Raw genomic sequence first — 21,758 nt, 5'->3', positions numbered from 1 at the left:
CACCACCACCACCTTCACTATTGAGGGTATGATATTCTGCAAGTTAATTTATTTGGAAAACCAACTAGTTTCGTCACTCTCGCACCCATCCAGAGCTTAACATTTACTAGCTCAAGAGCAGCAATAAGAAGTATCTTCGCAAAGGAATGTTTATTGACATTTTTAAGCAGATTTAAATAATCTATCCTGCCAAATGCTTCCTTTTATAAAAGGATTAATCGTTGTTTAGCCCTACCTAGGTTAGCCTTGACCAAGCAGACCAATGACCAAAGGAGTTCAAACTCTGGTCAGCCGTTTCTGTTTTGGAGTATATATATTATTATTATTATTATTATTATTATTATTATTATTATTATCATCATCATCATCATCATCATCATCATCATCATCATCATCATCATCATCATCATCATCATCATCATCATCATCATCATCATCATCATCATCATCATCATCATCATCATCATCATCATCATCATCATCATCATCATCATCATCATCATCATCATCATCATCATCATCATCATCATCATCATCATCATCATCATCATCATCATCATCATCATCATCATCATCATCATCATCATCATCATCATCATCATCATCATCATCATCATCATCATCATCATCATCATCATCATCATCATCATCATCATCATCATCATCATCATCATCATCATCATCATCATCATCATCATCATCATCATCATCATCATCATCATCATCATCATCATCATCATCATCATCATCATCATCATCATCATCATCATCATCATCATCATCATCATCATCATCATCATCATCATCATCATCATCATCATCATCATCATCATCATCATCATCATCATCATCATCATCATCATCATCATCATCATCATCATCATCATCATCATCATCATCATCATCATCATCATCATCATCATCATCATCATCATCATCATCATCATCATCATCATCATCATCATCATCATCATCATCATCATCATCATCATCATCATCATCATCATCATCATCATCATCATCATCATCATCATCATCATCATCATCATCATCATCATTATTATTATTAAGGCGGCAAGCTGGCAAAATGCTTAGCAAATATCTCATCTGTCTTTATGTTCCAAGTTCAAATTCTGCTGAGGTCAATTTTGCCTTTCATCCTTTTGGGGGGTCAATAAAATACACACCAGTTGAACACTGAGGTTGATGTAATTGATCTACCCCCACCTCTGTGGCAGTAACGCATATTTAAAACTGTATTACCCAATTTATCCCCCCCCCCTTTTTTTTCACTGTTATAGTGTAATTTAAGGCAGAATTAGCTACTATTTCCACCAGATCGACCAGCCCTGTAAAACGCTCCCTCATTATTTTGGGTACCTGGATATTGTGGTTGTTATTCTTGAGTAGACTTTGGTCTGCTCTTGGGAAGTATCCACCACCACCACCACCACCAGCCTGGAAATATATAAGGCCAGTCGTATCCATCTGGCTTATGTCTTTACATATAATCTATGTAATAATCGTGGCTATACTAACTTTATTGGGGAGCTTACTATCTTGAGATTTAAAACATAAAACATACAAGCAACCAATAGGAATTTGAATATGCAATAGTTTTTAAAAGTTCTAACATGATAAAAAGTTTAGAAAGGTATAACAATGCACTATAGAACAAAAAATGGACTATATCATCAGACTATAGATAACCAAGTTACAACAGGTATATAGTCCATTTTTTGTTCTATAGTGCATTGTTATACCTTTCTAAACTTTTTATTCTTTACAAACAATACACAATGCTTCAAGCGAACTACAATACTCTCTTATCTAACATGATAATTTTTGGGATGGGTGGGGGGTGGGGGGTTACTCTGAATGATGATTCCTTCAAGTTCATGCTATCATCTTATACACAGTTGTGTGCACACATTCACACACACACACACATTTCCCTTGCTTGAGTTTGAACTTGGATTTTTTTTTTCTTCTTTGCTATATTTCAAATAGAGAGATTCAGCTGCCATGAAGTGGCAGCAAAGCTTTAATTAAGGATTGCTGAGACTTGTGTATTACAGAGAATATGTATGTGTGTATGTGTATGTGTGTGTCTATATTGTATATGTGTGTGTGTGTACATGAATATAAAGCTTAAAATCCATTTTAGGGAAGTGTTTGTACACATCATCATTGCCATTACTGATTTAGGAAGCAAAATAATGCAGCAGGGGCAAAGATTAAAGATTAAATATAAATAAGGATAAAGATTACGCTTTTACCTTAATGCATTTAATAATGCAAATATTTCAGGTGAAAAATGTCCTTCTTCCAAAAATGCAGAGAATGGGAGAAAACATGAAGGCTTGTTGTGGTTTCATGTCTTTATGACAAAAGTGAGAGACCCACATGTTGTTCAGCATTTAGAACGTGGGTTTGTAAATTGCATTGCAAGGGGCAGTTACTCAGATGACATAGGTTCACAACCACATCTGCGATGCAGGTGAGGGTAGATGGCCAGTATTTGTAGATTATTGGTATTGTAGTGGTGATGGTGGTGGTGGAAGTTTCTCTTTCTGTAGGCATTTCTGTGAAGAAGTTTCCAAATGGATCAGCTTTCTATCCAGCTCTCCTCCTTACCGATAGTTGTCAATTATGGTTGTCAGTCAGTGCATCATTCTTAGAGACAGTATCTTCACTGTAAAAGACACACAGGAAGGAATGCTGAGACTGTGAGTTCGAACCACACCCAAACACTGATATATTTTGAGTGACAGCAAGGCTGGGTGGATAAAAAGGTTGCTTTGCAACCAAGTGGTGCAACCTGTTGTTGAATGGTATTGGTGGATAAGCACAAAGACAAACACACATGCACATATACATTTGTATGTGTGTGTATATATATATATATATATATATATATATATATAAATAAATGCAAAAATGCTATTTCTAAAATCTCTCTTAGAGATCAACACAGTAGTTGTACTGACAAGTATTATTCATAGCCACTTTAACCTGGCTGTCCGTTTGAGCTGACTCTTTTGCGATTTTCTAACCTCAATGTGTGTGTGTGTATGTATTCGTACAAGGGAGTGCTGAAAAGCACCTGAATTTAAGGGTATCATGAAAGGCATGGTTGGTGGCCCAACTTTCTGAGTTCTTTTACCGAGCTTTAGAAAAACTGAAGGACCGTTGTAATAAGGGTGTGAATCTGAGAGGGAGAATATGTTGAATAAAATCATAATTAACTGGTCCCCCTGTATTTTCTTTTACTGAAAGCCAGGAACTTTCCAGTACCCCCTTGCATACACACACACACACACACACTGAACTTCCATACAGTTGCCATCTACCAAGTTCATTCATAAAACACTAAAAGCAAAAGTTTTTTGTTTTAATTTCAATTTTGTCCTAAGTAGGGTTTTGAATGATAGAATTTCAGTAAATGTTAATGTTTAGTCTTCCTTAGGATATATATATATGTATATATATATGTATATATATATGTATATATGAGTGGTTGGCATTAGGAAGGGCATCCAGCTGTAGAAACTCTGCCAAATCAGACTGGAGCCTGGTGTTGCCATCCGGTTTCACCAGTCCTCAGTCAAATCGTCCAACCCATGCTAGCATGGAAAGCAGACGTTAAACGATGATGATGATGATGATGATGATATATATATATATATATATACATATATCAGCATTATAGAAGTCTTGACAATTTAATATTATATGATGAAATCACTCCCCTGAGATCTTTTGTTTGAGGGACAATATCTGGAAATTTTATTTACTGTCAAATTCATGAACAACAACACTACTAAGTTCTGACATGTAAAAATACAATGGAAGAGACTTGACCCATTAAAACTTTGAAAGAAAACCCAGTATCCCCCCCCCCCCACCAAAACCATTTTTATATAAATAATCCTCATATAATGGTTCTATACCATGACACATCATATTAAACCTGTTATACCTAGGTATTGAGAGAGAGCGGGAGAGAAAGAGAGAGAGAGATAGAGGTGAGATGCATGTTAAGCAATTGCTTGAGAAAATCTCGGGTTTGCTGTTGTTGTTGTTTGTGGCTCTCGCACCATTGTATTAGGAACTTGTACTTACCCATAATTCATCACTTCAGAACAATCAGGTCTTTTTCTCTTTCCTTTAGTGATTTATTGAATGCCTTGTTATTCCGTACCCTAACCCATTTAATAGCGAAAAGGAAGTGAATACCCGAGGAGGGAATGGTTACCTTCTCCTGCTACTTTCCTTTGGATTAACTGCAAGCAGAGAGTTCAGTTCTGTAAGGTAAATTAAAGCAATCAGTAATTAAAAAAAATCTTTTATTGTCTTGTACATTGCTTGTTTCGGTCATTGGACTGTGGCCATGCTGAGGCCCTACCTTGAAAGAGCAACCTTCAGTACTATTTCTTTTTTGTTATATCTGGTATTCTGTCAGTCTCTTTTTGCTGAGCTTCTAAGTTCCAGGGATGTAAGCAAACCAACACTGGTTGTCAAGCACTGTTGTGGGGTACAGATACATACAATGAAATTCCCACTCAGTTCTTGCCAACCAATTTCACTCACAAGATATTGGTTGACCCAGGACTGTAGCAGAAGGTAGTCACCTATGGTGGTGTATACTGGGGCTGAACCTACAACCACATAGTTGCAAAGCAAACTACTTAACCGCACAGCCATACTGGTATCTAACTTAAAAGTTCTCTCTCTCTCACTCTAGGCAGTTGACGAAGGATTAATTCCAAGTGGCTATCTGTTTTCCTATGTGTTCGTTCCGTGGTCTGTAGTTCATTGTTCTAACGTCCTGTACCCTGATATGCATCTATATACACATGTAGATGTAAGTATATACATATATGTGTGTATACATGCATATATATTCTTTGTATTATTATATATATATATATATATATATATATATATATATATATATATATACTTAGTGTTATTACCTCTGCCTTTGAAACTATTTTGAATGGTGAATTTGTTAACTTTGGCTTGTATTAGATAAGGATAAACTATTTATTACTGTTACTAAATTTTCTACAGCCACCTTCACATTCCTTGACTACCATTGGGATTAGGACAAGAATTCTGGATTATTTTTCCGTTTTTTTTTTTTTTACTTAATTCTTGAGAGCGGTCAAGTTCATTTTTAATATTCTTGTTTGTGAGAGCAGTTGAGTTTATTTCAAATCTTCTCATTTTAAAAATCATTTCTGGCTAATCGTTGAGAGGACGTTGGGTGTTGCCTTGGCAGAGGTTTGCGCTCTCTGCATGCTCTTGTTATTATTTGTTTGTTTTATTGTTTATTTTTCTTCTTCTTTTCAGTTCCATCTATTTCTGTGATGAAAGCCATGCCTGACAGTGGGCCTAAAAACAGCAATGGCTGGAGACGCTACCACCTGCGTCGTATCGGTCCAAAAGCCAGCAAACAAGGAGTAGCAGATATCATGGAGTAAGTCGCAAGTTTCTTGTCATATATCTATCTATTTATATATTTTATTTTGGTGTTATTTCTGTTGTTTTATTGAGTCTGTGTGTGAACACACACAAAAAAACAAATGTAAATCAGACAATAACGTACTTAATGTGAGCCATAAAGTTTTAATTGATTAAAATTGTAGCCTTAGTGAGAGAAAGAAAAAAAAAATCAAAAACAAAAACATCATTACCTTAATGAGTAAATTCTAATCTACCTCTTGAAAAATGTGTTTTTGTAGGTGTATTTGTGATCTCTTTGGTTTTGGTTTGGTTCATTTGTCATTTTTTGGTTGTTTCTACATGTTTTACATACACAAATACACACACACACACACACACACACATCTATACAAGATGGGATTAGTGGGTTGTGTGGAATTAGTAGAGCATTGTACAGAATATCTTGTTACTTATTTTGGTTATGTCACTTTAGCTCTAAGTTCAAATATCATTACCCAACCCTGGTCCACTTTGGCTTTCAAGGCAGATAAAGTAAGTACAGGAGATGAGACAAGAGGCAGTGTAAACAGGCTGAACCTTTTGGAGGAACTGTTCCGGTATGTTCGCGGATAAAAAGAAAGTTAGCATATAGATTGCACATACATGCATATACACATGTGTACGTGCATATTATTTTCCAAGCTCTAACAACAATTTGTCTATTTAGCATTGCATCCAACGCATATATAACTTCTGTTTGTGACAGTTTTGAGATATGTTATTGCTGAAATAAACTGACCAGTCTATGACCCTCATCTTTTCCACTTCTAAATTCTCCAGTCATTTTAAGCTGTCCTCTTCCCACATATAAACATAGCCACAGGTTTGATTTGAACCCAAAACTTTTATTTCTGATGCAGAGTTTCAACATATATAACCTCTTTTGCACAGTTCCACAAGGCGAATTCTTGAAGTTTCAAGATATTGAAATTCACACTACCATACTGTATTTAAGGCAACTTTGAATTCAGTTGACTAGGGTAGGGGTTCCCAACCAGTGGGCCAAAAACCAGTACTGGCCCTAACAGAAGGAGTAAATTGAAACAATTTTATTTTTACTTTATTGACAATCTGTAGAGTGTTTTTTGTGTTATATAAGTATTAGATATGTAATAATTAAATTATATGTTATGCATCTTATTGTGTTTTGTTATGTGTGTGATACCCTGGTCTGTTTAAACAGACCATATTTGACTCAAATATTCTATATATTTTATGCTGAAAGTGGCCAGATCTGGCCTCTTACACCTATCCCATGATGTCTTTCTAAAAATAAGCAATTACTTCATTGAAAACTTGAAACTACAAGATAATGCATGATTAATTCAAAGCCATATGCCCGTAGTGGTTAAGAGCGCAGGCTACTAACCCCAAGATTCCGAGTTCAATTCCAAGCAGTGACCTGAACTACAACAACAACAACAATAATAATAATAATAATAATAACAACATCGAAAAATACCTTAGGAATGAGAACCCAGGTTTGAAATTTCCCCAAGACACCTGAAGAAGGCTGGAGGGTATATCAGCTGAAACGTTGTGTTAACAACAAACAAGAGGAGGACAAATATCCGTTGAATGTAAATAATGTAAATAATAATCCAAAGCAATATGAATAAATGAGCATTACATTCGACAGAGTAATCCAAACGCTAAAGGGTCAAACTGATAGAAACTGTATTGCAGCACTTTCCCAAAGAGTGCCAGGTGCAATTTGATCCTTTGCCATGTCCATGGGAGACTGAACTTGTCATTGCATCAAAACAAAAGATGTAAAAGTTACAAAGCCTATGAAAATGTTTGCGTTCCATACTTGCCGCCCACTTTGCCAAGATTTGAACTCGTACCAATGGGACACCAAACCAGCATCTTGTTTGTTAATATGCTGTAATTATCACAACTGTTTTGTTCGAATTAAATATGCACCATTATTGTTGCTTACAGTGTAGTGTTAGGGTGAAAAGAATACAGTAATTGTTGAATACAGAAACTGGCTTTATAGCCTATGTTGTATAAGCTTTTCTTAAAACATGAGTCATCTCAGCTTTCTTCTATTATGATTGTTTTTTTTTTTTTTTAATATTTTGTAGTTTTATTTATTTATCTATTATTTTTCACCCCCGCTCCACCCACCCACCTACCTACTACGGGAGCCCCTGTCTTGAAAGTCAGTTGTGCTTTTGCCGGGCAGAGAAAACCCCCAGATATCTCGTTACATCTGGATATTTATCAAGATTAAAATAATTTCTCTCATATCACCATTGACGTTTTTATGTCTTTGGTTTTCAACCCTGGCATGAGTAAGACACCAATAACCCCAGCATCACTTCTCCTCCTCTTTCTTCTTCTCCACCACCACCACCACCACCACCATCACTGTCCACTTTTACCTCATCTTTCATCATTTCATCTGCGAGAATCTCCAATTCTTTTCAGCTCATCTTAACTACCCGGCTCCTCCGTGTTTTCCTCGGTTTTGATTGCCAACATATCACATTTATTCTCATCATCCACTCTCTCTCTCTCTCTCTCTCTCTCTACATGTCCACGTCTCCTAAATAACCAGGATGCTTTTACTTCCTATTCATTGTCTTATCTTATCCAAAACTAACTTTTCTTTGATTTGTATTGCATAGCCTATGAATCATAGTTATATCACTTATTTCAATCTTAGCACACACACACACACAAATACAAATGCTCCCACCACCTCTCTCTCTCCCTCCCCCACTCTCTACCATACATGTCCAAAATCCACCACTGCTATAAAGGATTACACTTCTAAAATATGTTTCGCTTGCTGCTTGCTTTGTTTATTTCGTTTATATGCTGCAAAGAATTCTCTTGTCCTCAGACTCTTAACATCACAACAAATGTTAATCACAATGCAGAGATAGTAGCCCACCACCCCTACCACCACCACCACCACCACCACCGTACCCCCTTTCTACGTCCCCCCCCTCCTCGCTTTCACCTGTCAAAGCCACTTGCAATAAAATTGATTCATTCATTGTAGAAATTCAGGTGAAAAATATGATGTAACAAGAGGAGAATGTTGAATTGGAATGGATACGTTATGGTACTCTAGTGTTGTCTCAAATATATATAATTATAGATATTTATGTATACACACACAATTCTATACTTCTGAGATGAGGAATATGTATATGTGTATATATATATATATATATATATATATATATATATATATATATATATATATATATATATATAAAAAATGTTTGGCCTTAGGGAGGGTATCCAGCTGTTGAAACCACACCAAAATCAGACTATGGTCTGGTGCAATTCTCCTGCTTGCCAGCTCTGGCCAAATTTTCCAACCCATGCTAGCATGAACAATATACATTAAATGATGATAATGATATATATATATATATATATATGGTGTGAGGGTGCATGGTCTAATGCTCATGGTATTGCACTCACCATCATAAGATCACGAGATTGTGGTTTCAATTTGTAGACGAGGTGGTGAGTTGTATTCTTCAGCAAAGTGCTTCATCTCATCGTCGTCATCGTCATCATCAACACTTCATCATGTCTTGTCTTGTCTAGACATCGTGTGATGGTTGTAAATGAGCATCGTCATTATACAAGTAAGGTAGTTCATTCCTTCCAGTCTTCCAGGAAAATATTACCTCGCTTGGAAACAAGGTGGCGGAATTTGTGCCAAAAAAGGGCATCAAGCTGTAGTTAAATCCACCTCAACCAATTCCGTTTGACCTATGCATGCATAGAAAAGTGGATGTCGAATGATCATCTTCTTCCTCCTCCCCCTCGTCTTCCTCTTCTATCTCTTTTGTAGCCATAGCTCTAATGAAATACATTGCAGATGTGTATCAGTTAATTATGAAAATATAGGCAAGAATTTTCAGAGATTTTGTATTTAAAAAAGGAAAAAAGAAAAACATCATTGAAGTTGGTGTTTGAAACATAACTTAGTGAAAAATTCTTAACGTAGAATCACAACTTCAGGTTTTAATTTAAATATGAATACTTTAAAATGAGATGTTTTTTGTATCATAGAACCAAACCAGAAGCAGTCTCAGACAGGTCAGGTATCGGTTAATTTGCATCGTTACTTTTAGTTTGTTTAGTTTTGTTTCCCATTCTTTTTCGTTTTCTTTTGGAGCAGTCTAGAAAATGTTTTAATATTAACAACATTAATACATAGCTCCACAGATAGAATGGGTGATAGAGATGGGTTTATTATTATTATTATTATTATTTTGTTTATTATATTTATTTATTTATTTATTTTTGAGTTGGCACGGAGGTTGTAAATCTTAGGGCGGAAACAGGGAAATGAGATAATGTAGTATTTATGCTTTTCCTCTAAGACACAACTAGTATAAGCGAATTTGTGTCAGCAGGAAACGGTGGAAGTGATATATTCACTTATCTCCCTTACCTATTTTTTTGTTTGTTTGTTTGTTTGTTTTGCTATTTCACCACTATGCACTTTCAATGCGAAGCAATGTTCCAAAGCTGTGTTTGTTTATTTCCTGTCACTAAATATTCTAAAGCCGACCAGTAGAATTTTTATTATTTACTAGCCAGGGAAGGTGAATGCAAACTAACTTCTACAACCCTCAACATCTCTCTCAGACATTCACCAATTCTAGCTAAAATTGCCCTGGAAGCTTGTTTAAGAGATGTGCATTATTGCTATCTAGTTGAAATACATTTAAGGCAATATTGCTGCAAACCACCACTAAATTTGTATTTGCAAATAAAAATCTGAAGACAACTTAGAACTTGCAGAACTTGTTACAAAACATTACCCTCAATGCTATTATTTCTTTCCCACTTATTTGTTCCTTCATGGAAAGATTACATTATTATTATTATTATTATTATTATTATTATTATTATTATTATTATCATTATTATTATTACTATTATTATACACAACAGATTATTATTATTATTATTATTATCATTATTAAAGCAGTGAGCTGGAAGAATTTGAACTCAAATTCATCCTTTTGGGGTTGATGAAATAAGTACCAGTTATGCACTGGAGCCAATGTAGTCAACCTATCCCTTCTCCCAAAATTGCTGGCCCTGTGTCAAAATTTGAAACCATTATTATTATCATCATCATCATCATCATCATCACCATCATCATCATCATCATCACCATCATCAATATTAAGGCAAAGCTGGCAGAATTGTTAGCATGTCAGCAGCATTTTGTCCATCCTTGTGTTTCAAGGTCGCCTTTCATTTTTTCAGGGTTGATAAATTAAGTATCAGTGAAACACTGGGGTCGATGTAATTGACTTAGCCCAGTCCCCACTCTCAAATTTCAGGCATTGTACCTACAGTAAGAAAGTATTATTATTATTATTATTATTATTATTATTATTATTTGCGTATTTGTGTGGTGTTGTGAGGTGAGATAGTCATGGTGATGTCCCTGGTTTTAATGTCTCAAGATTAAGTGTTCGTTTGTTATAAATTGAGTATCAAATAATTGAAGTACTAGTGTTGTAGTGCCAGAATGAATGGGAAATAGGTGATCTTAATAGCCCGACACTTTTGCTCAATACTTTGGCAGGAATAAAATACCTCATTTAATTCTGCTTGTAAAAAAAATCATGCACCAAACGTTATCTCTGTTTTGTTTTGTTTTGTTTTGTTTTTTATTGCTTTATTCCTTTTTGTTTATTTCGTTTATTTATTTTGCTTTCGTAAGATTACAACTGCAAAAAAAAAAAAAAATGAAAAAAGCGAAAAGTGAAAAAAAAAAGGGGGGAAAATAGCTAAGATTTGTATTCAAACAATAATGTCAGTTCGTCATTGCTGGCACAAGGGCCTTTGGAATTTAACGATTCCTGGTAAGAATGATTGTAACAAAATGTCCATTAGTTTATATCTGCAATGCAGTGACTGTTACTCTTCCTTCAAAATATCCAAGGATCTGTTTTAAATGGTTTATCATCATCATCATTATTATTATTATTATTATTATTTGGACTGATCAAATTCTTTGAGATCCATGAATAGTTTTTGCTAATTGATGTTTCCGCACTATATTCTTTGATACTCAAAAAATAAAATGTCTTTACGAATTGGAAATCTTCTGCAAGAGTTGAATCTAAATATGGGGAACATTTTGGAGATTGCTGTGATGAAATACACATAAAAATCTGAATTTTAAGACAACTTCATTGATATTCTACTTCCAAAACATCTATATTGGTTTTGGGATTCAAATCTTGTTTGAGCTGACTTTCACCATCTTTTGTTGGGTGGGGGGGTGAAAAATCAGTACTGGTAATATACTGGGGTTGCAAATTCACATCCTCGGGGAAATTTATAAAGAGCAGCAGACAAAATGTTTTCTGGCACTTAATCATGGCCGTTTGCATCCTAAGTTCAGATCACACCCCATCAAAAGTGTTGACTTTGTACTTAAATCAGAAACCCTCCTCCTCTTCCTCCTCCTCTTCCTCCTCCTCTTCCTCCTCCTCTTCCTCCTCCTCCTCCTCTTCCTCCTCCTCTTCCTCCTCTTCCTCCTCCTCCTCCTCCTCCTCCTCCTCCTCCTCTTCCTCCTCCTCCTCCTCCTCCTTCTTCTTTTGTTGTTGTTGTTGAGGTAGTGAGCTGGCAGAATCATTAGCATGCCAGGCAAAATGCTTAGCAGCATTTAACCTGTTTTTGCGTTTTGGGTTCAAATTCCGTCAATGTTGACTTTGTCTTTTATCTTTTCAGGGTCAATAAAATAAGTACCAGTTAAGTTCTGGGGTCGATATAATCAGTTTAACTCCTACCCTTAAATTTAAGGCCTTGTTCCTATAGAAGAAAGGATTATTATTATTGTCATTATTAGCAGTGGTGGTGGTGGTGATGTTTCATCATTGAAGGCATTTTTTTTTTTTTTTGATACCCACTTTTATTCTTGGTAAGAATATCTCCTAATTCATCTCCAGACATTCACTTAACATAATGGTAATGAGGTTTAATAAAGCCTTATTTTTTTCGTTTTCTTTTTTTAATTTAATTTTTTTGATAGAATATAAAATATTGTAAGCGAGAGGAGTTGTTGTAGCTATTTCAACATGAAACCTATTCAAATCTATCATAAAATTATATACAGATGTGATAGGAAGTGCAAGCAAAACCTGTTTGTATATTCCCTTTTCTCTCATGTAATATACACATTTTGGAACTACTAAATTTCTTGCTACTTAGAGGAATCAAGTTTTTGTTTTTGTTTTCATCCTCACCCACCCCAAATATTTGGTTTGAAGAAAGTAGTATTTATGGCCTTCACAGGCCAACTCTGTTCCCCACGCAGAATACTTAAAAAAAAAAGTCCTAGTCTTCAGGCAGAATGTGCAATATCTCAGGAATAAATTTAATGGTGAATGGCACCAGAAGTTGAAGTTAAGACTGTTCTTGTAATTGTCATTTAAAGAGAAAATGAATCTAATTTGTTGATTTACATAATGTAAATGTTAAAAGTATTAGTATGTATAATAAGCCAGGATGTTCAGAAGAAAAGAAAAATTGTGTCTTTTTAAATCCGTTTTGTCGATTGGTATTCTTCGTAGTTGAATGCAGTGTTAAGTGCAGGATTTTCTTGGTGTAGCAAAGAAAAGGCTAGAAGTCGATAGTGGACTTAACATCTATAAATTACTGTTATTTGGACATAGGAGATGTATCGAATCATTGGCAATTATATATTACGGCAATCAAGTTTTATTATTAATGTGGGGCAAGGTGACAAAGGACCGAGATGCCTGGCACTTTGCTGTACTCAAAGAAACTCGATCTCTGCAGCAGAAGTGTTAAGATCAGTCACTTTGGTGGTGTAGCACCAGCATGGTTCCACATAAAAGCACCAATGTGGCTTCATGTAAAAGCACACATGTGGCTTCATGTAAAAGCACACATGTGGCATCACATAAAAATGCCTGTGCAGTGCCATGTAAAAACACCTGACACACTTTGTGAAGTGGTTGACATTAGGAAGGGCATCCTGCCATAGAAACTTCCAGCTTGCCAGCACTGGTCAAGCCATCTAACCCATGCCAGCACTGGTCAAGCCATCTAACCCATGCCAGCACTGGTCAAGCCATCTAACCCATGCCAGCACTGGTCAAGCCATCTAACCCATGCCAGCACTGGTCAAGCCATCTAACCCATGCCAGCACTGGTCAAGCCATCTAACCCATGCCAGCACTGGTCAAGCCATCTAACCCATGCCAGCACTGGTCAAGCCATCTAACCCATGCCAGCACTGGTCAAGCCATCTAACCCATGCCAGCACTGGTCAAGCCATCTAACCCATGCCAGCACTGGTCAAGCCATCTAACCCATGCCAGCACTGGTCAAGCCATCTAACCCATGCCAGCACTGGTCAAGCCATCTAACCCATGCCAGCACTGGTCAAGCCATCTAACCCATGCCAGCATAGACAACGGATATTACATGATGATGTGTGGCTGTGTGGTTAAAAAGTTTGCTTTCCAACTGCATGGTTCTGGGTTCCATGCTATTGTGTGCCAACCAGGACAAGGTGTCTTCTATTATATAGCCGCAGGTTGACCAAAGCCTTGTGAGTGGATTTGGTTAGCAGAAACTAAACGTAGGTGTGTGAGTGTGTGTATGCATGTTTGTGTCTCCTTGTCAATGATTGTCCCTGTTATACAAGCAGTGTCATTCACTTCCAACACTCTGCGAGAACATATCTGGTCATTGGGGAAATATTACCTTCGCTTGGAAACTGGTGAGGGTTGGCAATATGATGGGCATCTGTCGGTTGAAAATCTGCCTCAATAAACTCCGCCTGACCTATGTAAGCATAGGAAAGTAGACATTAAGATGATGATGATGATGTATACTTCATTAGTTTCCTGAATGTGATGTTGCTATTTAGCACCAAGTTAGCTCTAACCAAGTAAACCTTTGATCAGAAGCATTTCAACCATGGCCTCCTACCCTCTCTATCCCTCTCTCAGTAATAGTTATATCAGTGAGTGTATTTGCACATTCCTAGTTTTAAGGTTCGGAGATCTGAAGGAAATAATGTGCATTGTATGCAAATAAAAATGCTATTTTAGTATTTCCAACAAATTTGTGAATATTTTGAAAATTAATTGGAACACACAAGCAGTTATTTGAAGAAATACAGTTAGAAAAGGGTTAACAAGAAATTATTTCTGTTATCTGTCCATTTTTGTAACTTCTCAAATTCTTTGACAGCTAATCATCACATATTTCTTTCTGTAGATGGCATTAGTAACGGCGCTTATATTTGACATTTTTGACTGCAGTGGAATCAATTCAGCTTTTTTGAAAAACATTTTACTTGAACATTAGTGTGTGTGTGTGTGTGTGTGTGTGTGTATATATATATATATATATATATATATATATATATATATATATCGTGTGTGTTTGATAAATATTTCTACTCAAATAAATAGAATTAGTTTTGAAGTTGAAAGTGCACTTGGGTCTTAAAATAAATTGTTGTTTTTTTAATTTATTGAAATATATTATTGGTTCTGACATTTTTTGGGATGGGTTTTAATAGTGCGTATATATATATATATATATATATATATATATATATATATAAAGATAAAAGTTTAAAAGAAAGAGAATTCACAGTAGAAAGCTCCATAGTAATGAATCTAAAACAATCAAATGTTCAATAGGTTTCATAGCCAAATTACATGATGAAAATTCAATTCTCTTTTAAACTTGTATCTTGTTTTTTTTTGTTTTATATTTACCATAGAAAAATCAAAAGTTGTTGAAACTGGTATGGTATTTTCATCAGCCCAACAAAATATAAGCTCATGGTTATGGATTAAATATGTATGTATTATGTATTTGATAAATAAATTTCTTTTATCATATATCTGTTATAATGAACAACTCTAATCTATCTGCAGTAACAGTTGTCACAGGTTCTCATTTTTACCATTTTCCTCTCTTCTTTATCGCTGTCTGCTTCATTCTGCTATTAAGCAAGCTCAACCAATGCATGACCAAATCAACAGTGTTCACACTTAGCAGCAGCAACACAGCCACTTTTTCTTTTATGTTTTTTCTGTACTTTAAAGCTGTATGTTGTGTTGCTTAATTATAAGAAATCCTTGTTAATGGTTTTTACCAACTCTAAAAAGAACATAATGAATTTGATACTGACTAACATGTGGGGAGAAGAAAAAATACTTGTGTGAAGAAATGTTTGTTTTAGTTGTTGATGTTAATTGGAGCTTTAAGGAATTAGGGAGAAGCTTAAACTTAGTGATTACAAAAATTGTGTGGGAGTTGTAATATAAAGGGTTGCATCCACCAACTTGGGTGTTTAGGGTTGGTCATATCTAACTTGTGTCAAAAATAAGTAGGAAACTAATAAAGTTTTCCTTCAGAAGCTTTCAGCACTTCTAACGTAACTTTTCCTATCTATTTCTTCTCTTCCTTTTGTTTGTTTTCTTTATTTTTTTTTTTTTTGTTACCTCTTTACACACACACACAAACATAGAGAGGGGAAACAAAAACTTTTTTCTTTTTCTCGCACAAATAGAAACACATGCATAAAAATAAGTTTCCCCCCCCCCCCCCCCCCCAAGTAGAAATATAAAGAAACGAAGTCGAAAATGCACTTGAATTCTTATAAAAAAATTTGTTTACTGTTACATGATTTTCAAAAGTAAATGATGATGGTAACTGCACATGCGCATATGCGCACACACACACACACACACACACACACACACACAAAACTACAGAGGCATTTTCTATTTCTCTATGTATCTGTATATCTATCTCTCTTTCTGTATGTGTGTGTCTTTATATATATGTATATATATATATATATATATATATATATATACATAATAATATTAGGGATAAAAATCCAAATTTACAGGTAAAAACTCAATTTAATTTAATTTATCAAAATTAAAATTAAATTAAGTTTCACAATATATAATATATAAATATATAATTTAGAGAAATGAACCACAATTCTTGAACTCATCCATGAAAATCCACAGTCACATATAGAAAAAATTAATAATACACCAAAAAGATATATAATAAAAATACAAATTAATAAATATTAAAATAATAGAATAATAAAATTATATTATTTTATTATTTTATTATTTTAATATTTATTACTTTGTATTTTTATTATATATCTTTTTAGTGTATTTACTTATTAAATTATTCTATATGTGGCTGTGGATTTTCATGGATGAGTTCAAGCGTTGTGGTTCTTTTCTCTAAATTATATATATTTATATATATATATAGATATATATACCAACATCATGGTCATTATTATATTGGTTTATATGTTAGTTGTGTATTGAAGTGGAAGAATGAGTAGAGTGCTGAACAAAATGCTTTTGTTACATCCCTAAACCCCACTGACATTTTTGCCATTTATCATTCAAAGTGGTGAGAAAAAAAAATAGCAGCTTAGTGCTAAGAACAACATAATCACATGAGGACCTCTATCTCTGAAATTTTGGGCCTTCTAGTACGACGTATTTATGTACTCTTTTGTGGCACACTTTTAGGAATGACTGGTCTATGTGTTTTTTCTATTAATTATGTGTTTTATTGTTTTTCATTGTGCTGTGATATTGCTACAATTACCATCACCATCATCAATCAATCTGTGTTTGTTATTTGGTTAGTGAGGTCCTCAGTTCAAAAAGCAATAGGCTACCAGAGCTTTCTAGTCATATCTGTCAAGTGCCAGGTCTGAAGCCTCATCCCAGCTCATGCCATTACTTGCAAGGTTTTCTTTTGACTCCTGCAAGTCATTTCTTCTTCGGTTGCCCTGTCATTCTGGAACACTGCAAAGACCACTGGAGACTCTAGTGTGGACAGATAGGAAAGGATCCATCCTCTTCACAGGTTCAAGCCACTTCATCTTCCTGCTGGTCACCAACCAGTTAATATACATGAGAGCTGTGACCATTTTTAGTAGTTCCTGATTGGGTGACACAGTCTCTTTTTTAATTAACCGATCATGTTTTTTATAATTAAGCAGTCCTTACTACTGATACTTTAGTGCTTGATGTAGTTTTTAAAAAAATTATTAATTTATCTAGCACAATGGTTAAGTAACTGGGACAACTGAATGTAAAAAACAGTGGGAGAGATAGATTTATCTATTTATTCGTGTCACTGTCATTGTAGTGTATTGCTGAACAAGGCACATAACTCATTTCAATCTCTTTATCTAACAGTGTATATATATATATATAATATGATCTCCTGTCAGTTTATTGTTGGCTTTTTAATGAGAGTATAATGCTGCTGTAAAAATTTCCAATAATTTATCATAAACAGGATCCAAGAAACAATATCTTGGCTTAACTTATGCAATATATCCAGAATAAGCTGTCACTTTTCCGATTGTATTCATTCACTCATTCTTTATTCTTTCGTTCATTTCCATATGTGGAAATTTGACCTCAACACCGTATGTAGACCATTAAATATCATGTTAAGGTTTTCAGATCATTTTACAACTCTCTGCTGGAAGAGACATCCCTCTGGTTTGCTGCTAGAGACATAAACTTCCTATGGTTTAACCCTTTTGCCACCACATAGCCAATGAAATGAAATTGTATGTATGTTTCCCTTAATTTTGAAAATAATCTAGATATTGAGACTATTTATAAAACTGGTGTTTGGATCATAATTTGACAAAGAGGTTCATATATGCAATTAAAGATTTAATTCAAATATCAGCAATTTAAAAGGAAAGGTTTTGTATAGTGGAATCAGAGGCAATATCACAATGATTAGCATTGAAAGGGTTAAAATGAAAGGTCGATACATAACCCTATTCAATGATACATGACTCTTACAATACATGACCCTTCGGTTATATAATAGTGTAAAGAAAGATTGCTGATTGCCACAATTCCTATGAGACCTTTTCTTTATCTTATTTTTAATATAAAACTTCTTTTATGTAGTTTCAAGAGAACAGAAATAAATGTTCTCATTGTCCAAGAGATTGCAGAAATTATCCAATGGCAGTTTCTTTTTTCCATTGCTTCCTTCTATTTATTTATTTTTTTTTTTTAAGAACATCTCACCATTTTGGGTCTGAAGACAATAGAATACAGTACTGAATACATTATACTTCAGCTTGCTTTCTTTGACGGTTTGACTTCTGAACTTGCAAGTACAGAATCTCTGAACTGCCTTTCAGAAAAGAGAAGACAAAAATATCCCACTTCCCCATCATTTCATTTTTGTATATACCCCACTCCCCAAGTTTTATTTCCAAAAGGCTTCATTGATTATGAATAAACCAAGTAACATCTAAATCTTTGTCTAGATTTAACCCTTTTTTGACCTAATTTCTTATGTGAAACGTTACATAATTTGAAAATAATCAAGATCTTCAAGAAATGTTCGTCAAATAAGTTGTTTTCTTATTAAGCTTGTATTTGTAAAATAACTTTGTATTTAAACCAGCCAAATCTAATGAAAATATTCTGTTTCATGTTCAAACCAGCCAGATCTGACCTCCCACACCTACTTGAAAGTCATTCCAAAAATAAACAATCACATCATCAAAGCTATGAGATGATGCGTGATTAATTGAAAACAATAGGAATAAGCTTTAGCATTCAGATTTATCTGTTAATAAAAAGAGTGTAACATAAGACTGGAAGGTTTTGGTTTAACTGTTTAGCATTTAAACCAGCCAGATCTGGCCTTGCACACCTACTGTACAATGCCATTCTAAAAATGAACAATCACTCCATCAAAATCTTAAAGCTACAAGATAATGCATAATTAACTCAAAACGATGAGAATAAATTAACATTACATTTGACAGAACAATTTGAATGCTAAAGGGTTAAATATAGATACTTAAAAAAAAAAAAAGCAGGAGGGTTTTCTATCATAAAATGAGAGCATAGCTTCTAGTGCGTTAGTATTAAGAAAAAATTAAAAGAACCCTGCAAAGAAATCTTTCAGTTCCAAGCAATTCTGATTTTTGATTTTTGTATGTGTTCTACCTTCACACTTGCATTGATCTTTTTCAGCCATGTTGGTAGTTGAGTGCTGATACTTCCAAGTGCACCAATTACTATTGCTATGACAACTACTCTCTTCATTAACCACAACCTTCGCATTTCCCACTTTAAATCGTCATAGTTGTTTAATTATTATTATCATTATAATTATCATTATTTTCGAGTGTTGGGCCTCACGGAGGCAAAGTGGCTGAGTTCCTATCAAGTGTTGGGCCTCACGGAGCCAATGACCAAGACCTTTGGCATTATGTTGTGCTTGGGAAGAAAACCCATCAAACCGAGCAAAATTGCAGTCATGGCAAATAACCGATGTCATGCAAATTGGCACCTGTACCAGTGGCACGTAAACACACCCCGGTGTTACACAAATGGCACCCATGTCGATGGCACGTAAAAGCACCCACTACACTCTCAGAGTGGTTGGCATTAGGAAAGGCATCCAGCCATTGAAAACCATGCCAAATCAGACTGGAGTCTGGTGCAGCCTTCCAGCGTGCCAGCCCTGTTAAGCCGTCCAACCCGTGCCAGCATGGACAACAGATGTTAAATTATTATTATTATCATTATTATTATTATTATTATTATTTCTTTTTTTTTTTTCTTTCAAATAATTACTTCAACTTTTGCCTGAAGCAAATCAGAGATAAATTTCTAATATGGTTTATTGGATTTTCTTTTTTTTTATTTAATTGCTTTGAATATCTTCGTGTTATCTCATATATATATATATATATAGGAGTGTTCTACCTATAAACAGTGAAATTTACTTGTTTTCGTCTTTTGAAAACTTTGCTTGCAATTCTCACAACAAACAAGGAATCGGTGGAGTTGTTGGTAAGCCTGCTGAAAAATGCACAGACAGTTCTTTGTCATTGTCATTGCCAAAGAAAATACAGCAGTGGAGCAGTCAGTTAGTTGTTTGGATCATGGTGATGACTTGTTTACAAAATATGAAGCTGTATACAGATTAGTTGGTTGGTTGGTTGGTTGGCTGGTTAGTAAAATGAAGAAAATTATTAACTAGCAGCTTACCAATTCAAGTTCTTCTCGTTCATTCTGCTAGATACAGCAATGGGTAGGTGGGTGGGTGGGAGTGAGGGTTGGGGTGGGGTGGGGAGACATCGGACAATGCAGTTTTAGGTCCACTGTCTGTACAGAAGAAAATAAAAAATAAAGAAGAAAAGCGTATGGGATGATGTTTGCAATTGAAATGCTTTTCTGATCATAATTTTCTTTACTCTGTCGGAATTGACCCAGGGTTAAACAACAACAACAACAAGAGCAGCAGCAGCAATAATAATAATCACTATCCTTATATTAGTGAGTAACCCTTTCACCTTTTAACTGGTTTTAACTTGGCCCTATTGCAAATAATGGCATATAACTATCTCTTGGCTCAGTCTGCCTGTCTGACCATTTGCTTCTCATTGTTCTCCTCCTCCTGCCTTTTTTTTTTTTTATGGTTGAATAGTTTGGTAGAAGCATAAAATCTGCATCTGAATGGTATCTATCTGTCCGTCCGTCTGTCTGTCCGTCTCTCTTTCTCTTTCTTTCTCTCTCTCTTCATCAGTCTCTGTCTCTTTTTCTCATACGCATTTATGGATAAATGGATTGCAAAAACTAATTACACACACACAGACACAGACACACACACACACACACACAAACATTTTTTTTTATGTTGCAAAGGAAGGGGGGGAGAGAGGGAGGGGTAGTTATTTTAATTTTCTGGAGTTTTTATTTTCATCGGAAACACCCTTTCATCTTTCCAGCTACTATTTACGTCTCAGGACCTTGGCACTGGTCAAAGGTCACAGAGAGGAAAAGGACAAGGAGGGAGGGAGAGGGGGGTACTTTTCATCTTTTTTTTTTTTGTTTTTGTTTTACTTATCTAAACAGCTTTTTATTTATTTATTTATTTATTTGCTTATTTTTAACCAAAACAAACTGCATTGTTGTTGCTTTCTTGTTTTTTTATTCAATCTCACCTTCTTCCTTTTTTTAATATCCTTCAACTCTCCTAATATTTTTTTCTCTTTCACCAACTGAAAAATATTCCATAAAAAACTTATTCTGTGATTCCTTCTCTCTCTCTCTCTCTTCTCTCTCTCTCTCTATATATATATATATATATATATATATATATACCTTTATCTATCTATCTCTCTCCCTCACTCTGTT

General features: G+C 34.9%; 1 protein-coding gene across 19 annotated transcripts in view; it reads left to right on the top strand.

The window, feature by feature from the left end:
- Positions 1-21,758, top strand: part of LOC106875384 (uncharacterized) — a 425,794-nt gene that overhangs the window by 166,825 nt on the left and 237,211 nt on the right. For 18 of the 19 annotated variants that reach the window (XM_089338012.1, XM_089338010.1, XM_089338016.1 and 15 more), the window contains one exon: positions 5,359-5,485. Coding sequence is in view for 6 of the 19 variants with exons in the window: in XM_089338006.1 (XP_089194132.1) it covers positions 5,376-5,485 (110 nt within the window). In the remaining 13 variants the exon portion in view is untranslated. Of the gene's footprint in view, positions 1-4,174; positions 4,315-5,358; positions 5,486-21,758 lie in introns of those variants that run through there. The other variant, XM_089338005.1, reaches the window with a different exon arrangement.

The sequence above is a fragment of the Octopus bimaculoides genome, chromosome 20 (assembly GCF_046866305.1).
Source record: "Octopus bimaculoides isolate indiv1 chromosome 20, ASM4686630v1, whole genome shotgun sequence".
Classification (NCBI taxonomy): domain Eukaryota; kingdom Metazoa; phylum Mollusca; class Cephalopoda; order Octopoda; family Octopodidae; genus Octopus; species Octopus bimaculoides.
The sequence above is the reverse complement of the archived record's forward strand: the minus strand, read 5'-3'. Positions and strand labels throughout refer to the sequence as shown.